Source organism: Perognathus longimembris, chromosome 6 (assembly GCF_023159225.1).
Source record: "Perognathus longimembris pacificus isolate PPM17 chromosome 6, ASM2315922v1, whole genome shotgun sequence".
Classification (NCBI taxonomy): domain Eukaryota; kingdom Metazoa; phylum Chordata; class Mammalia; order Rodentia; family Heteromyidae; genus Perognathus; species Perognathus longimembris.
The window spans coordinates 16,329,978-16,342,798 of NC_063166.1; the positions used below are offsets into that span (position 1 = coordinate 16,329,978).

General features: G+C 42.1%; 3 protein-coding genes across 3 annotated transcripts in view; all 3 read right to left on the bottom strand.

Moving 5' to 3' along the window:
• Zkscan8 (zinc finger with KRAB and SCAN domains 8) overlaps window positions 1-12,821 on the bottom strand; it is a 64,631-nt gene that overhangs the window by 2,145 nt on the left and 49,665 nt on the right. The gene's annotated exons all lie outside the window — the stretch shown is intronic.
• On the bottom strand, window positions 992-5,858 carry LOC125352881 (zinc finger and SCAN domain-containing protein 26-like). The gene is made up of 4 exons (XM_048348275.1): window positions 5,718-5,858; window positions 3,590-3,664; window positions 1,858-2,178; window positions 992-1,544 (listed from the first exon to the last, which is right to left on the bottom strand). Exons 2-4 carry the CDS (start codon window positions 3,602-3,604, stop codon window positions 1,182-1,184), a joined length of 699 nt encoding a protein of 232 aa, XP_048204232.1. The 5' UTR covers window positions 3,605-3,664; window positions 5,718-5,858; the 3' UTR covers window positions 992-1,181.
• Nkapl (NFKB activating protein like) lies at window positions 11,192-12,400 on the bottom strand. The gene has a single exon (XM_048347471.1). It carries the CDS (start codon window positions 12,398-12,400, stop codon window positions 11,192-11,194), a length of 1,209 nt encoding a protein of 402 aa, XP_048203428.1.

Here is a 12,821-nt window from a genome sequence, read left to right on the forward strand (position 1 = left end):
CTTATGACCTTTTTTTGCCCTAATTGGCTTTGGACTATGATCCTCTCAATTTCAGCCTCCTGAGCATCTGGGATTACAAGCATGAGCCACTGTGCTGGGCAAACCAATTGTCTTAGAGGTCATGTCTTGAAAATGATTTGTAACAGGGGAAGTATAAAAGCTAGGTGAATTTGAATACCCTTGAGGCTGTAAGAAAGGGTCATTTTGACTGAAAAATAAAGAAATGTTGGTGTGGTGCTAGTTTTGTCACTGACTAGAATGTCAACATAGAAGAGTAATTTAAGTCCTCTGTCCTCTGCAACCTCACCAATAAGTCAAAACACTGGACCACAAACCTTGAGAGTACATGCTCATGGAAGAAAGGAAGGGAGGAAGGGAGGGAGGGAGGGAAGAAGGAAGGAAGAAAGAAAGGAAGGAAACCTTGTGTGGGGAAAAAAACCCAAACACAAGTGAAAGCTTGGTCACAGGTGGTGCTCTTCACAGGTGATTGGGTCATGAGGGATATGACTTCATCAATGGATTAATTCACTGGGGCTGACAGGTAAGCATCTGCTAGAACATACTATGTGTAGATCTTATTAATGCAAACTGTGAGTCACTTAAAGGTGGTTGAATTCTTTTCATTTATTATTTATTTGGTTGTGGGTTTTTTTGCCATTTCGATAAATATTATTTTATATGATCAGAGACACAGAGGCATAGGGGCATTCACTTTTTGTGTGTGCCAGGACTGAGCTTGAACTCAGGGGTCTCATAGTCTTACTTGAGCTTAAGGCTGTCATTCTACCACTTGAACCATACCTTCACTTCTGGCTTTCTTTTGTTACTTAACTGCAGATAAGAGTCTTAACGACTTTTCTGTCCAGGCTGGCTGCAAAGCTTGCTCCTCAGATCTCACCCTCCTGGATAGATAGGATTACAGATATAAGCTATTAATTCCCAGCATGGAATTTTTCAAACATTAAGAAAAAACAAGCAAGGTTTGGAGGCTTGGCTCATGTGGTAGAACCTACCTAGTAAGCTCAAGGCCTGGAGTTTAAGCCCCAGTACCACTTAAAAAAATAAAATAAGAGCACAAGATTATCAAGATCACAGATCACTAAAGGTTTTTAAAGAGGGCAGAAACACCAAAGAATTTATGTTTAAGTGATGAAGAATCATCAAAAGGAAACATAATTATCTCAGGGACAGTGCCCAGGCCCTGAGTTCAAACCCCAGGACTTGCCACAATTAAAACAAAACAACAATTTAAAAAAACCCACCTCATTGAATGGTACAGTTACCAAAAATGAATTTAACTGATATAAATTATATCTCAATAAGCCTGACAGAATGAAAACACAAATCCCCAAGGTGCTGGAGTAGAGGGAACTAATTGCACAGCTTAACCTACCTCTCGTGTGAAAATCTGCAACCCATTTCTTACCTTTTTCTTCCTTAGGTTTTTGAACTTCACAGCTAGGCAGGACCTGCTGCTCCAGCACTGCTTTGAGAAAAGCTGTTTCTTCCACCAGTAGTTTGTCTTTCTCTCCCTTGTCTGGGTCCTAGAGGCAACAATTAGGTACATGTAAAGACAACCAGGTATAATGTAGAGATAATTAGGTACATGTGAGTTTAGAATTACAAAAAGACTTCAACAATAGAAAAGAGAACAAAGAGAAATGGCAAGAATCTGGAGTATATTTCCTTTCCTCCCAGCAGAGGTCAGGTAGGTTAAGGAAAGACCTTCAGAGATGAACACTCAGACATGCAAGAAACTGAACCAAAGCTTAGCTATTCTCTGCCCTCTGCTACACAGAGGAACACACCTGTGTGGTCAGATTCCTGCTTCCCTATAAGAGGATGTTTGACCCTTACCTCCTGTTGTTCTGCTTCTCCACGTTTCAGCTGCAAATCCTCCAGTACAACAACCAGGTCTTCTGCGTTCTCTGGGTGATGCTTCCATACCTGAGACTGGAGCTCCTCAGGCAGGATGGTCAGAAACTGCTCCAGCACCAGCAGCTCCAGGATCTGCTCCTTGGTGTGGGTCTCCGGCTGCAGCCATTGTTGGCAGAGTTCTCGGAGTCGGTGCAAAGCCTCTCGAGGCCCTGCAGTTTCTTCATAGCGCAATTGTCTAAATTGTTTGCACAATGGATCCTGTCCATCGCCTTTGCTGTTGTTATCCTGCAGTGTAAATCTCTGTTTTCAAGTAGAGTAGGTATAAAAGAGACTTAAAGGCTGATTTTGCTAAAAAGTGCTAGCTCTTCACTTGGGCCTGTGGCCATTTCCTTTGGTACTTTAATCATTTAACAAGTGTCTATGTAAAAACTGTTAATATAGGCCAGTGTATGTGTGTGTGTGTGTGTGTGTGTGTGTGTGTGTGTGTGTATGTCTGTGTGTGTGTATGTCTGTCTGTACTAAGGCTTGAACTCAGGGCCTGAGTGCTGTCGCTGATCTAGTGCTCCATCACTTGAGCCACAGCTCCACTTCTGGCTTTTTGGTTTCTAATTGGTAACAAGAGTCTCATGAACTTTCCTTCTTAGGCTGGCGTCAAAGTATGGTCCTTAGATGTCAGCCTCTTGGATAGTTAGGTTTACAGGAGTGAGCCACTGGTACCTGGATACCTCTAAATTTACCTAAACTCTCTTCAGGTGCCAGTGGTTCATGCCTGTAATCCTAGCTACTCAGAAGGCTGAGATCTGAGATCTGAGGTTCGAAGCCAGCCCAATTAGGAAAGTCCACGAGACTCCAATAAACTACTCAGAAAAAGTTGGAAGTGGCACTATTGCTCAAGTGGTAGAGTACTAGCACAAAAAAGCTCAAGGACAGTGCCCAGGCCCAGAGTTCAAGCCCTAGGACCAGCAAAACAAACAAACAAAAAACAAAAACTAAGGACAGATATGAATAACCAACGCAAGGTGCTAGTGGCTCATGCCTCAAATCCTTATTCAGGAGGCTGAGACCTCAAGATCGAAGTTGAACCCAGTCCAGGCAGATAAATCCAAGAGATTCTTATCCCCAGCTAACCAGCAAAAGACCAGCACTGGTGGCATGGATCAAGTGATATAATGGTAGTCATGATCTAAGAAGCAAGGGTGCAAGACCTTGAGTTCAAGACCCATTGTTTGCAAGAGAGGGGGGTTACTAAGATACTTTCACGATTCCAGGAACAGCAAGCACACTAACCTTTGATATGAATCTGCTCCCCAAGTGGGAGCAATTATGACTGAAGGCAGGCAAACTGAAATGACCTCCTTAAATAATAATTACTACTTGAAGCCAGAAGAACTTGCAGAACTAGACCTGAGGCAAAGATCCCCCAGACTGCAGTTTGTCAAGATGGCTTGATTATGAGTATATATAATCATATCTTACTCCCCTCAACCCCAGCTTTTGTCTTTCCCCAGTAAATCCTGAAAACAGTGTTCTTCCAGTTTTTCTTCAGTAAAGCCACTCTGAATAATACACTTCTTTTTTTGTTTTACCACCTGAGGTTGTGGTATCCAAATCTACTCTGTTGGTATCCTCACAGTCAGACCTGTGGCCTAGGACTCTGGTAACAAAACTCCATTCTCTTCTGATTCAGAGAAGCCAGGAAATGAACACTCACCAATGCTATTGCCATCCCCAGCTTCAGACTGCTCTCTCAGTTTGGAGAACTTGGACTATATCCTCAAGGATGCTCCTAAAAATACAATAACAAAAATTATACTAGTACTAATAGTAGTAATAGTCACAGTAACCTTTTGCCCAGGCTGGCCTCAGCCTCTTGTACTCAAGCAATCCTCCTACTTCAGTTTCCCAAGTGGTGGGGACTATAGGAATGCCCACCATGTCCTGTTTAATGCTAGCATTCTCAGTGGAAGCGAAAAAGTCCAACAAATTAATGATTATGAGCTAGAAATTTGGTATTGTGATGATTAATTCATATGTCAATTCTGGGCCATGGGATATTGAGATAGTTGGTCAAACACTATTCTGGATATTTCTGTGTGCTTTTGGATGAGACTAATGTTTAGAATGAAGAGTGAGCAAAGCCTTTTTATGTATTCTTGACTTCATTTTCACTCCTGGACAGCCTGTTCTCATCCTGAGTTGTCAGCTAATGATGCTTTAAAACTGAAATCAAATCATGTCTTTTCTGTTGGGTTTGACTGGCCATGATTGCCTCTGTCTTGAAACTTCAGATTAGTATTTTTCTTGGCAAACACCTAGCCTTACCCCAACCCTAACTGTCCTTCAGGTTGTGACCAAGTTAGCACATTATCTGGCCCCATCAACCCAAATAATGCTAGTCTCCACACCCTAATACCTCTGCCAGGATTTTCCACTAATCCACTGGAAATACCTTCAACCTTTAAGTGGCTGGTCACCCTCAGTAGGTTTTTCTTCCAAATAAACCTGTGCTGGTCTTGAGACTCTTTTTGTCTGTTTTCTGCATCTTTGGAGTCTATTTTTTTTTTCTGCTTAAAAATCTTCCAAAGCCAGATACCAGTGAGTCGTGCCTGTAATACTAGTTACTCAGGACGTTGAGATCTGACGATCGTGGTTCAAAGCCAGGTTCAGGCAGGAAAGTCTGTGAGACTCTTATTTCCAATTAATGATTAAAAACATAGAAGTGGAGCTGTCCCAGGGCTGGCACAAAAAGAGAGGAAGGAAGGAAGGAAGGAAGGAAGGAAGGAAGGAAGGAAGGAAGGAAGGAAGGAAGGAAGGAAGGAAGGAAGGAAGGAAGGAAAAAGAAAAAAAGAAAAAGAAAAGTCTGCCTTCTAGGGTGGGTGGCAGTGTCTCTACAGATGGTGGTTAGTAGCTAGCCCGTGCAGAAAAGTCTGTCAGACTCTTGCTCAATTAACCAGCAAAAAGCTAAAAATGGTAGGGTGCCAGCCTTTTGAAAAAAAGGTGAGGTGGGGGCTGGGATATAGCCTAGTGGCAAGAGTGCCTGCCTCAGATACACGAGGCCCTAGGTTCGATTCCCCACATATACAGAAAACGGCCAGAAGCGGCACTGTGGCTCAAGTGGCAGAGTGCTAGCCTTGAGCGGGAAGAAGCCAGGGACAGTGCTCAGGCCCTGAGTCCAAGGCCCAGGACTGGCCAAAAAAAAAAAAAAAAGAAAAAAAGGTGAGGGACAGAGTTCAAGACCCAGTCCCTTTAACCAAAGAAGCAGGGGGAGGGGAGGAGGAGGAGGAGGAAGAAGAAAGAAAAAACGTTTTAAAAATCCACACCAAGAAAATACATTTTTTTTTTATACAACAGAATGTCCACTTTCTGCATGTCTAATCTGTCTGCTATCATCTTCTCCAGCTACCTTAATTTGCTGCACTCCAGCCACTCCGGTCTCCCTGTTGTTCCTCAAGTATGACAAGCTTCAGGTTTAGGGCTTTTGCATTTGCTGCTTCCCTGCCTTGAAATCTCAGGCACTCAAAAGCCATCCAGGAGTTTTCATCTCCCTCAGCTGATCTCAGTGGGACCTATCTTTGATACTGGGACCTATCTAAAATTGCGACCAAGGGAGGAAAAAAAAATACAGCATAAGGCTGGCTGTGCCAGTGAACCAGGTTGTTGGCTTTTTTTCACAGGCCCCAGGACTGACCCCTCCTCTCCCGCCACGAATCCCGCTTCCAGTTCACAGGATCCCAAGATCTGGGAAAGCTGCTTTGCACCCTGCTTTGGTGGTTAAGCCACCACTCCCAAACCCGGCAGGCCGCAGCTCTGCCCTTAACTGAAGCCTTCACATCACTCACTTGATCAAAGCTCCGACGCTCGCACACCGGGTGTGAGCTTTCCTCCGAGGGTCAGATCCCGTCCCCCAAGCACTTTGGCCCCCACTCTAGGACACGGCTCCTGGCGGTCCAGCTGCGGCCTCTGGGCGAGGGTAAGGTGGTTCCGCCCACAAAGACCCAGCGGCAGGCAGTGAGCATGCGCGCCCGCCCGTGACTCCTGGACCCTGGCTGTTCTCATTTCAAAGCTGGGATTTTATTCATTTCACAACAGGTCAGTTCAGTTCAATGTTGTCACAAACAGCGGCCTTCCCAGTTTACTCGCTCACATAAACAAAAGGATCATATTCTTTGCAGTTAAATCATCAAACACAATGACAAAATTAAGTGCCAAAGTATTGAAAAAAATCGACATATTTGAAAATTTGAACGGTTTGAAGTGACAAAAAAGTCTTTTGTTGCAGGAGAGAATAATCAAAACTATTTTTGTTTGTAATAAATGTAGGGTGCAAGGAGCGGGGCGGGGGGGGGCGGGGAAGGGGGGAAGCATCTGATATCAATAGCAAAATAATTTTAGAGCCTGGCACTGGCAGCTCACACCTGTAATCCTAATGGCTCAAAAGGCTGAGATCTGAGGATCATTACTGGGAATTAGCCTGGGCAGAAAAGTCCAAGAGACTCTTATCTCCAATTAACCACTAAAAACAAAACAAAGCAAAACAAAAACAGATGCCAGAAATAGAGCTGTGTCTCAAGTGACAGAGCATTAGACTTCAGAAAAAACAACAACAACCAAATGGGCAGTGCCTAACCCATGAGTTCAAGCCCCAGTACCAGAACTAAATAAATAAGTCTTAGAGGACAGAAATAGTTCCTCTTGACAACCTTATCACAAACTCTTAAAAATATTTTTCAATAACATAAACTTAAAACTCTGAACGCAGTTTCTATTTATCAGCTGATAGTTTGAAACTTATTAAGCAGCACAAGAACAATTTTACTATGACTTATGTCCATAAGTAAAATGGAAACATAAAAAGTCAAGAACCAGCAGTTTAATTATAACAGGGAGAGTTGTATTTTTCTTCTTGGGTATCAGCAGCTTGAAAGTACCTTTTAAAAGTTTAACTTAAATTTTTTTTCTTAGGCAAGCAAACCCCCAAGTACAAATATTTTGTCAATTAGAAACAAGTTAATTCATTTTTGAAGGGAAACTCAGACATCTGACTTAATTTTTCAGTAGAGGGCTAAAAGAAGGGCTTAAAAGAATACAGGTGATAAATAGAAGAGTCTTTAGGAGCTGAAAAAGTTATTACTGAGGTCTGGCCTCTGCCTCCCAAGTACGTAGAACTATAGTGTGGAAAGGTTTACATTTTTCTTCTTATTTTGTCTGCTGGTCTTGGGGCTTGACCTCAGAGCCTGGGTGTTGTTCCTAAGCTTTTTTTTTTTTTTTTTTTTTTGCTTAAGGCTAGCCCTTTACCACTTGAGCCACAGCATCATTTCCAGCTTTTTGGTGGTTAATTGGAGATGAGTCTCATGGACTTTCCTGCCTGGGCTGGCTTTGAATAGTGACCCTCAGATCTCAGCCTAATAGAACTACAGGCATGAGCCACCAGCAGCCTGTAAGATTTACATTTTTTATTTTATTATTCTGTATATATCTTTGGGGGGGACAATGGTAGATGAAATAAAAATTATCATTTTTTTGCCACATCAGAACCAATAGCTGGGTATCGTGATTCAGGCAGACGTGCAAATAAGAGGATCACAGTGCAGACTGACTTGGTCATTTATATGAGACCTTATTGGAAAAATGACTAAAGCAAAAAGGCACAGAGGCTCCATGACAGAATGCCTAAAAGCAAGGTACTAAGTTCAAACCTTAATGCTACTTCTCCCCCAAAATTTTTAGCTCAACTTGTTTGGCAATATTATGGTTTGATATTACATGTCCCTCAAAGGCTCATGAGTTGAAGCTTGATTACTAGCCTATAGCATTCAATATTGGTTTGTTTGTTTTGCCAGTCCTGGGGCTTGGGATTAAGGGCCTGATCACTGTCCATGGCTTCTTTTTGCTCAAGTTTAGTACTCTACCTCTTGAGCTACACCACTTCCAGCTTTTTCTGTTTATGTGGCGTCAAGGAATCAAATGCAGGGTTTCATGCATGCTACGCAAGCACTCTACCACTAAGCCACATTCTCAGCCCAGTGGAATGTGTTGAAACTTTAAACATCATTTAAGTCATAGAAAGTGTGCCCTTGAAGGGATATTGAAACTGCAGCCATTATATTCTTTTGCTTCCTTGTTTGCCATGAGATGTTTGCCTCCTTCCCATGCCCTAGGCCCAAAATGATATGGCTAATCAACTATGGACTAAAATCTCTAAAACTGTAAGCCAATATAAATGTTTCCTTCTATTATCTCAGGTATTTTGTCATAGCACAGAAAGATGACTAGAAAACATTAATTTTCCAACTCTATAGTTTCTTTACTAAGTTGCTGACAACTAAAGTTCAAAAATACTTACCTCTGTGGAACTTTTCAAAATTATCATGAGTCAGCTGCCAGTGGCTCATACCTATAATCCTATCTACTCAGGAGGCTGAGATATGAGGATTGAAGTTTGAAGTCATCTCAGGAAGACAAATTTGCACCTTTTCCCAAGTAAGAAACGCAAAGATAATTGTTTTGTTACTACAAGTAGTCTTTCTAGGATTTGCAGGGCAATATAATCAAGTATCTCAGAGAAAACAAAGTCAAAATACAAATAAAAGGGATGTGTGCAAGACATGTGATAAATAACATTTTATTATTTGAAGAGTGTTTTGATAAACAAAAAAGATCAATAGCCCTACAGAAAATTGATTGTTATGTGTTTACAATAAAATTATTGCAAAAATATTCATACATAAAAATGCTGTATCTTATTCTTAATTTAAAAAAAGCAATTTTCATCTAACAGATTAACACAGATTAAAAAAAAACTTTTTGAAAGTAGAGTGTCAATGATGATGCTGGTCTGTAAACTGATTAAACATATTTTAAGAGATAACAGTAATTATCTATTAAAAATTAAGAGCACAGAGCTTAAATATGCTATTCTTAGACCTTTCCTGGCAGTCACGTGAGTTTTGTCTTTCTTCTCTAGCCTCATATTTTCTTCATAGCACAGGATGATTTGCAATGATTTAACTTTTAAAACTGTCTTCTAGTAGAATGTAAATTTCTATGATGTCAAAGATGAAGGCCAATTTATTCTTTGGTTTATCTGTAGAACTTTCCATATATGTTTTGTTTATAACATAGTAGGCATCTAATCAGTGTTTTTCTTTGACTCAATAATTCCATTTCAAGGTGACCATTTCTCCATTTAGGAGATTCTTTTTGACATAGTTCCATTTTTAAAAATCTGCTATATATATATATTCATAGTTACACATCCATGGAGATTTTCACGACAATACTGTGTAACAGCAAAATAAGAGGAATACCTCAAAAATCCAATAAAATATGGTCCTTCCAAAACATACAGCAACCTGTAAGGACAAATAATAGATACAGACCCCAAACCAGAACTCAAAATCTGGTATATTTTAAAAATGTGATGAGTATGATATTGTTTTTCCTAACTTACCCCCCAAAACTTGACTGTTACCTAAGGACTGAGGTTTGAAGACAGCCAGGCAGGAAAAGTTCCTAAGACTCTTATCTCCAATGAACCATCCAAAAGATGGAAGTGGAGCTGTGGCTCCAGTGGTAGAATGCTAGCATTGAGCACAAAGGCTTAGGGACAGCACCCAGGCTCTGAATTCGAGCCCCAGGACTGTCACCCAAAACAGCAAACAAACAAAACCCCCACAGAACAGGCTAGCTGAGATGTCTCAGGCCTGTAATCCCAGATACTTGCAAAGTGGAGATTGTGGTTTGAGGCCAGTGCAGGCAGTGACACTCTCCATCTCAATCAATAGTGGTGGCACATGCTTGTCATCCGGTTACATGGGAAGTATAAATAAGATCCTGGACCAGCCTGGTCAAGTAAAAATTAGAGAACCTCTCTCTAAAACAAACTTCAAAAAAAAAAGGCTAGGGACAAGGCTTAAATGGCAGAATGCTCACCTAACAAGTACAAGACCCTGAGTTCAACCTCTTACTACCACAATAAACAGATAAAAACAATTCTCATACCAAAGAGCACACACTGTCCTCTTTAAACTTGTTCAAAAGGAAATGAACTCATTACCTGACTATGCAACTGTAACCCTTCTGTACATCACTTTTACAATAACATTTAAAACAAGAAAAAAGCAAAACATATTTTCTGCCATTCTTTTCACTATGAAAAGCAGCTCATTCTTATCACAAGAGCAGAATCAGGATGAGATGTTAACAGAAGGAATACAAGAGCTTCTAACATACACCAACTGCCCCCTCATTAAGGCCAAAATGTTTGTACAGGAAAAGCACTTTTCAAAACTGGCAACCATAACTAGTGGAAATAAAACTGAGATAGCCTAATCTGCTTCTACAAATCCTGCTGAAGACAAGGCTTATCTTTTCTTTTGTCTGACGAACCAACCTGGTGTGTTTTGATCAGTCATGCTTCCAATTCCCCATCTCTTTGATTTAATGTTCCCTGACTTGATTTCAATCCCATTGTCATTAGATTGGAAGAATACTACATGTTCAGTAAGACTTTCATACTATGAAGTTTCGTAAAGTGAGGTTTGTACATACTAATATAAAGTATCTTCAAGATGTGCCGCTAAGTGGGGAAAAAAAAAGCAGTGTCAATCCCTATGTTTGGCATAGTAAAAATGGCTTATTCCTAAAAACATGCAGATGTAACAGTATGGCTTTCACCAATGTTCTCTAACCTCATTTGAGAAACCCTTAACCTACCTAGTATGAGGATGTTAGCTGTGAAACACTGGAGTAAGTGTCCCTACATCACCCTGCTTTGAAAAATTTCTGGAAACTTACCCTTTTACTTTCATCTCAATGGGGCTTATGGGTGTCTTGAACCTCAAAAAAAGGGGTCTATCCAAGTGAAATCTTTGGGTAGTGTTGAATGAAAAATCTCAGGTTCAGTGCCTCTAAGTGGAGCTTACTCTAAAGTCCTAAGTACTCGTAAGCCAGTCTCTCCACACTAACTCATCCATATAATACTTTCTGACCTGGTGTTTTCTACTTAAGCTTTGACAACTCTATCCTCCTTTATGCCTTCTAATATTATCTTTCTCTGATTGTCTAGGAGGCCCTAACCACCTGCTGTTTGGCAGACTTGAGCATTCTGGATGTGATTCTCTCTCTCTCTCTCTCTCTCTCTCTCTCTCTCTCTCTCTCTATATATATATATATATATATATATATATATATACGAAAAACCAGTCCACAGCCCACCTGGGACTTAGTAACAGTAAGCACAATATCACTGTAAAGCTTTTTAATATTTAGTTATATAAACTTGTTCAAAAAGTCCTTCTGTGCAACAAAGTCCTTACTTGTCATCTTTTCCTTTTGTCTTTCTGTATACCATCTCTCGGAAACTGGCTAGGATCTTATTCTCTCTCTTTCTCCTCTCTTCTTGGTTAAAGGATGCAAGTGCTCTTTTCTCATCAGCACTGTAAATCTGGTTCTCTTTACGAAGTCGTACAGCCTCCATTCTACGATGCCTGCTACCACTCATAACATAACCCGAGCATTCAAAGGAGGCGATCTCTTCACTTGTCAACCCAATTTCACCTCTTCGTGGGATACGCTTTCCAGCTTTTACATACTCAGCCATAGCTGCCCCTTCACCTGGGAGCAGCGCATGGCCATAATTCAAAGGTTTCTCATCTTGACAGGTATGTATTATAGGTGCTTCTGGACCTATTAAATTCACTGTATCTGAAGTGTTTGTCTGTTCGATCCAGATGCCTTCTGACAATTCCTGTTCAGAAGCTTTACAACTTGTATTGCCGGTTTCTTTTTTGCTTCTCTTCTTCTTTTTCTTGGCTTTCTTTGCCTTATGTTTCTTTTTCTTCCCTTTCTTCTTGGCTTTTTTTACTTTCTTTTTATCACAATCAGTACTTGAGTTAGTCTCTGAGTCCGAATCACTGTCATCAGAATACTTCCTGTGTTTTCTTTTGGGGGCCTTTTTCTTTTTTGAACGGCTAAGCTTTTTCTTTTTGTTTTTGGAGGAAGAATCTGAACTAACGCTCCTTGGATTCTTGCCTTCATCTTCAACGGGCGTGTGTTCATCGGAATCTGGCTCCGGGAACTTGGGTGACAAACCCCATACCTCAGGCGCTCCCAATTCTCCAATCCTCTCTCTCTCTCTCAGCCTCCTTTGCCGATAGCTCTCTTCCTTCTCCTTCTCGTAGTCGACGGCCTGGTCACCAGCATAGTAGTGGTGGCGGCGGTAGGCGCCATAGTAGACAGAATCGGAAGAAGATGGGAAGGCGCAGTCTCGGAGCCCCGAGGGCCTCTCTCCACACCCAGTGCGGCCTACCCGGGAAGAAGCGTGGACGCTCCTCCCACCTCGAGACGTCGTCTCCTGGAGGTTCTCACTGCTTGGGGAGTGAGGGCAGGGACTGGCACTCCAAGGAAAACACTGGGTCTGCACCGATGATGATGGTGGTGCTGGTGGGCTCCCAGACGAGCTGCGTCGTCTGCGAAAGCCCGGAGTGTCCTGGGAATAGTTTGACCCAGATACTGGAGCCATGGGCGGCCTTGAAAACGGCGGTTACTACGGTCTCCACCGCGGGCCTAGACTTTTCCTGCCTGCACAGGCGCACTAGGAAAAAAATTTCCTGCGCATGAATTCTGACTCCACTTCCGTTTCCGTTGTGTTGCTAGGGGAGGTTCGAATTCACAGGTGGCTTAGGTGGTGTAATAACCTGGGGGCGGGGGGGGGGGAAGCCCCGCCCCATGTTGTCATAATTACCACGCCCTACTGCCAAACCGCTAAGCACAAAAGGGGATCCCTGCCCCATGTTGAGGGTACCAGAACCACCACCCCCAGACTGCAGGCAGCCAGGGGACATTAGAGGGCCGGATTTCCTGGGGTGGGGGGAGAGGGAAGATGCGCAGAGAAAGCAAGACTCCAGGAGGTACCTCGTGGAGCTGAGCAGTGCCTGGGTTCA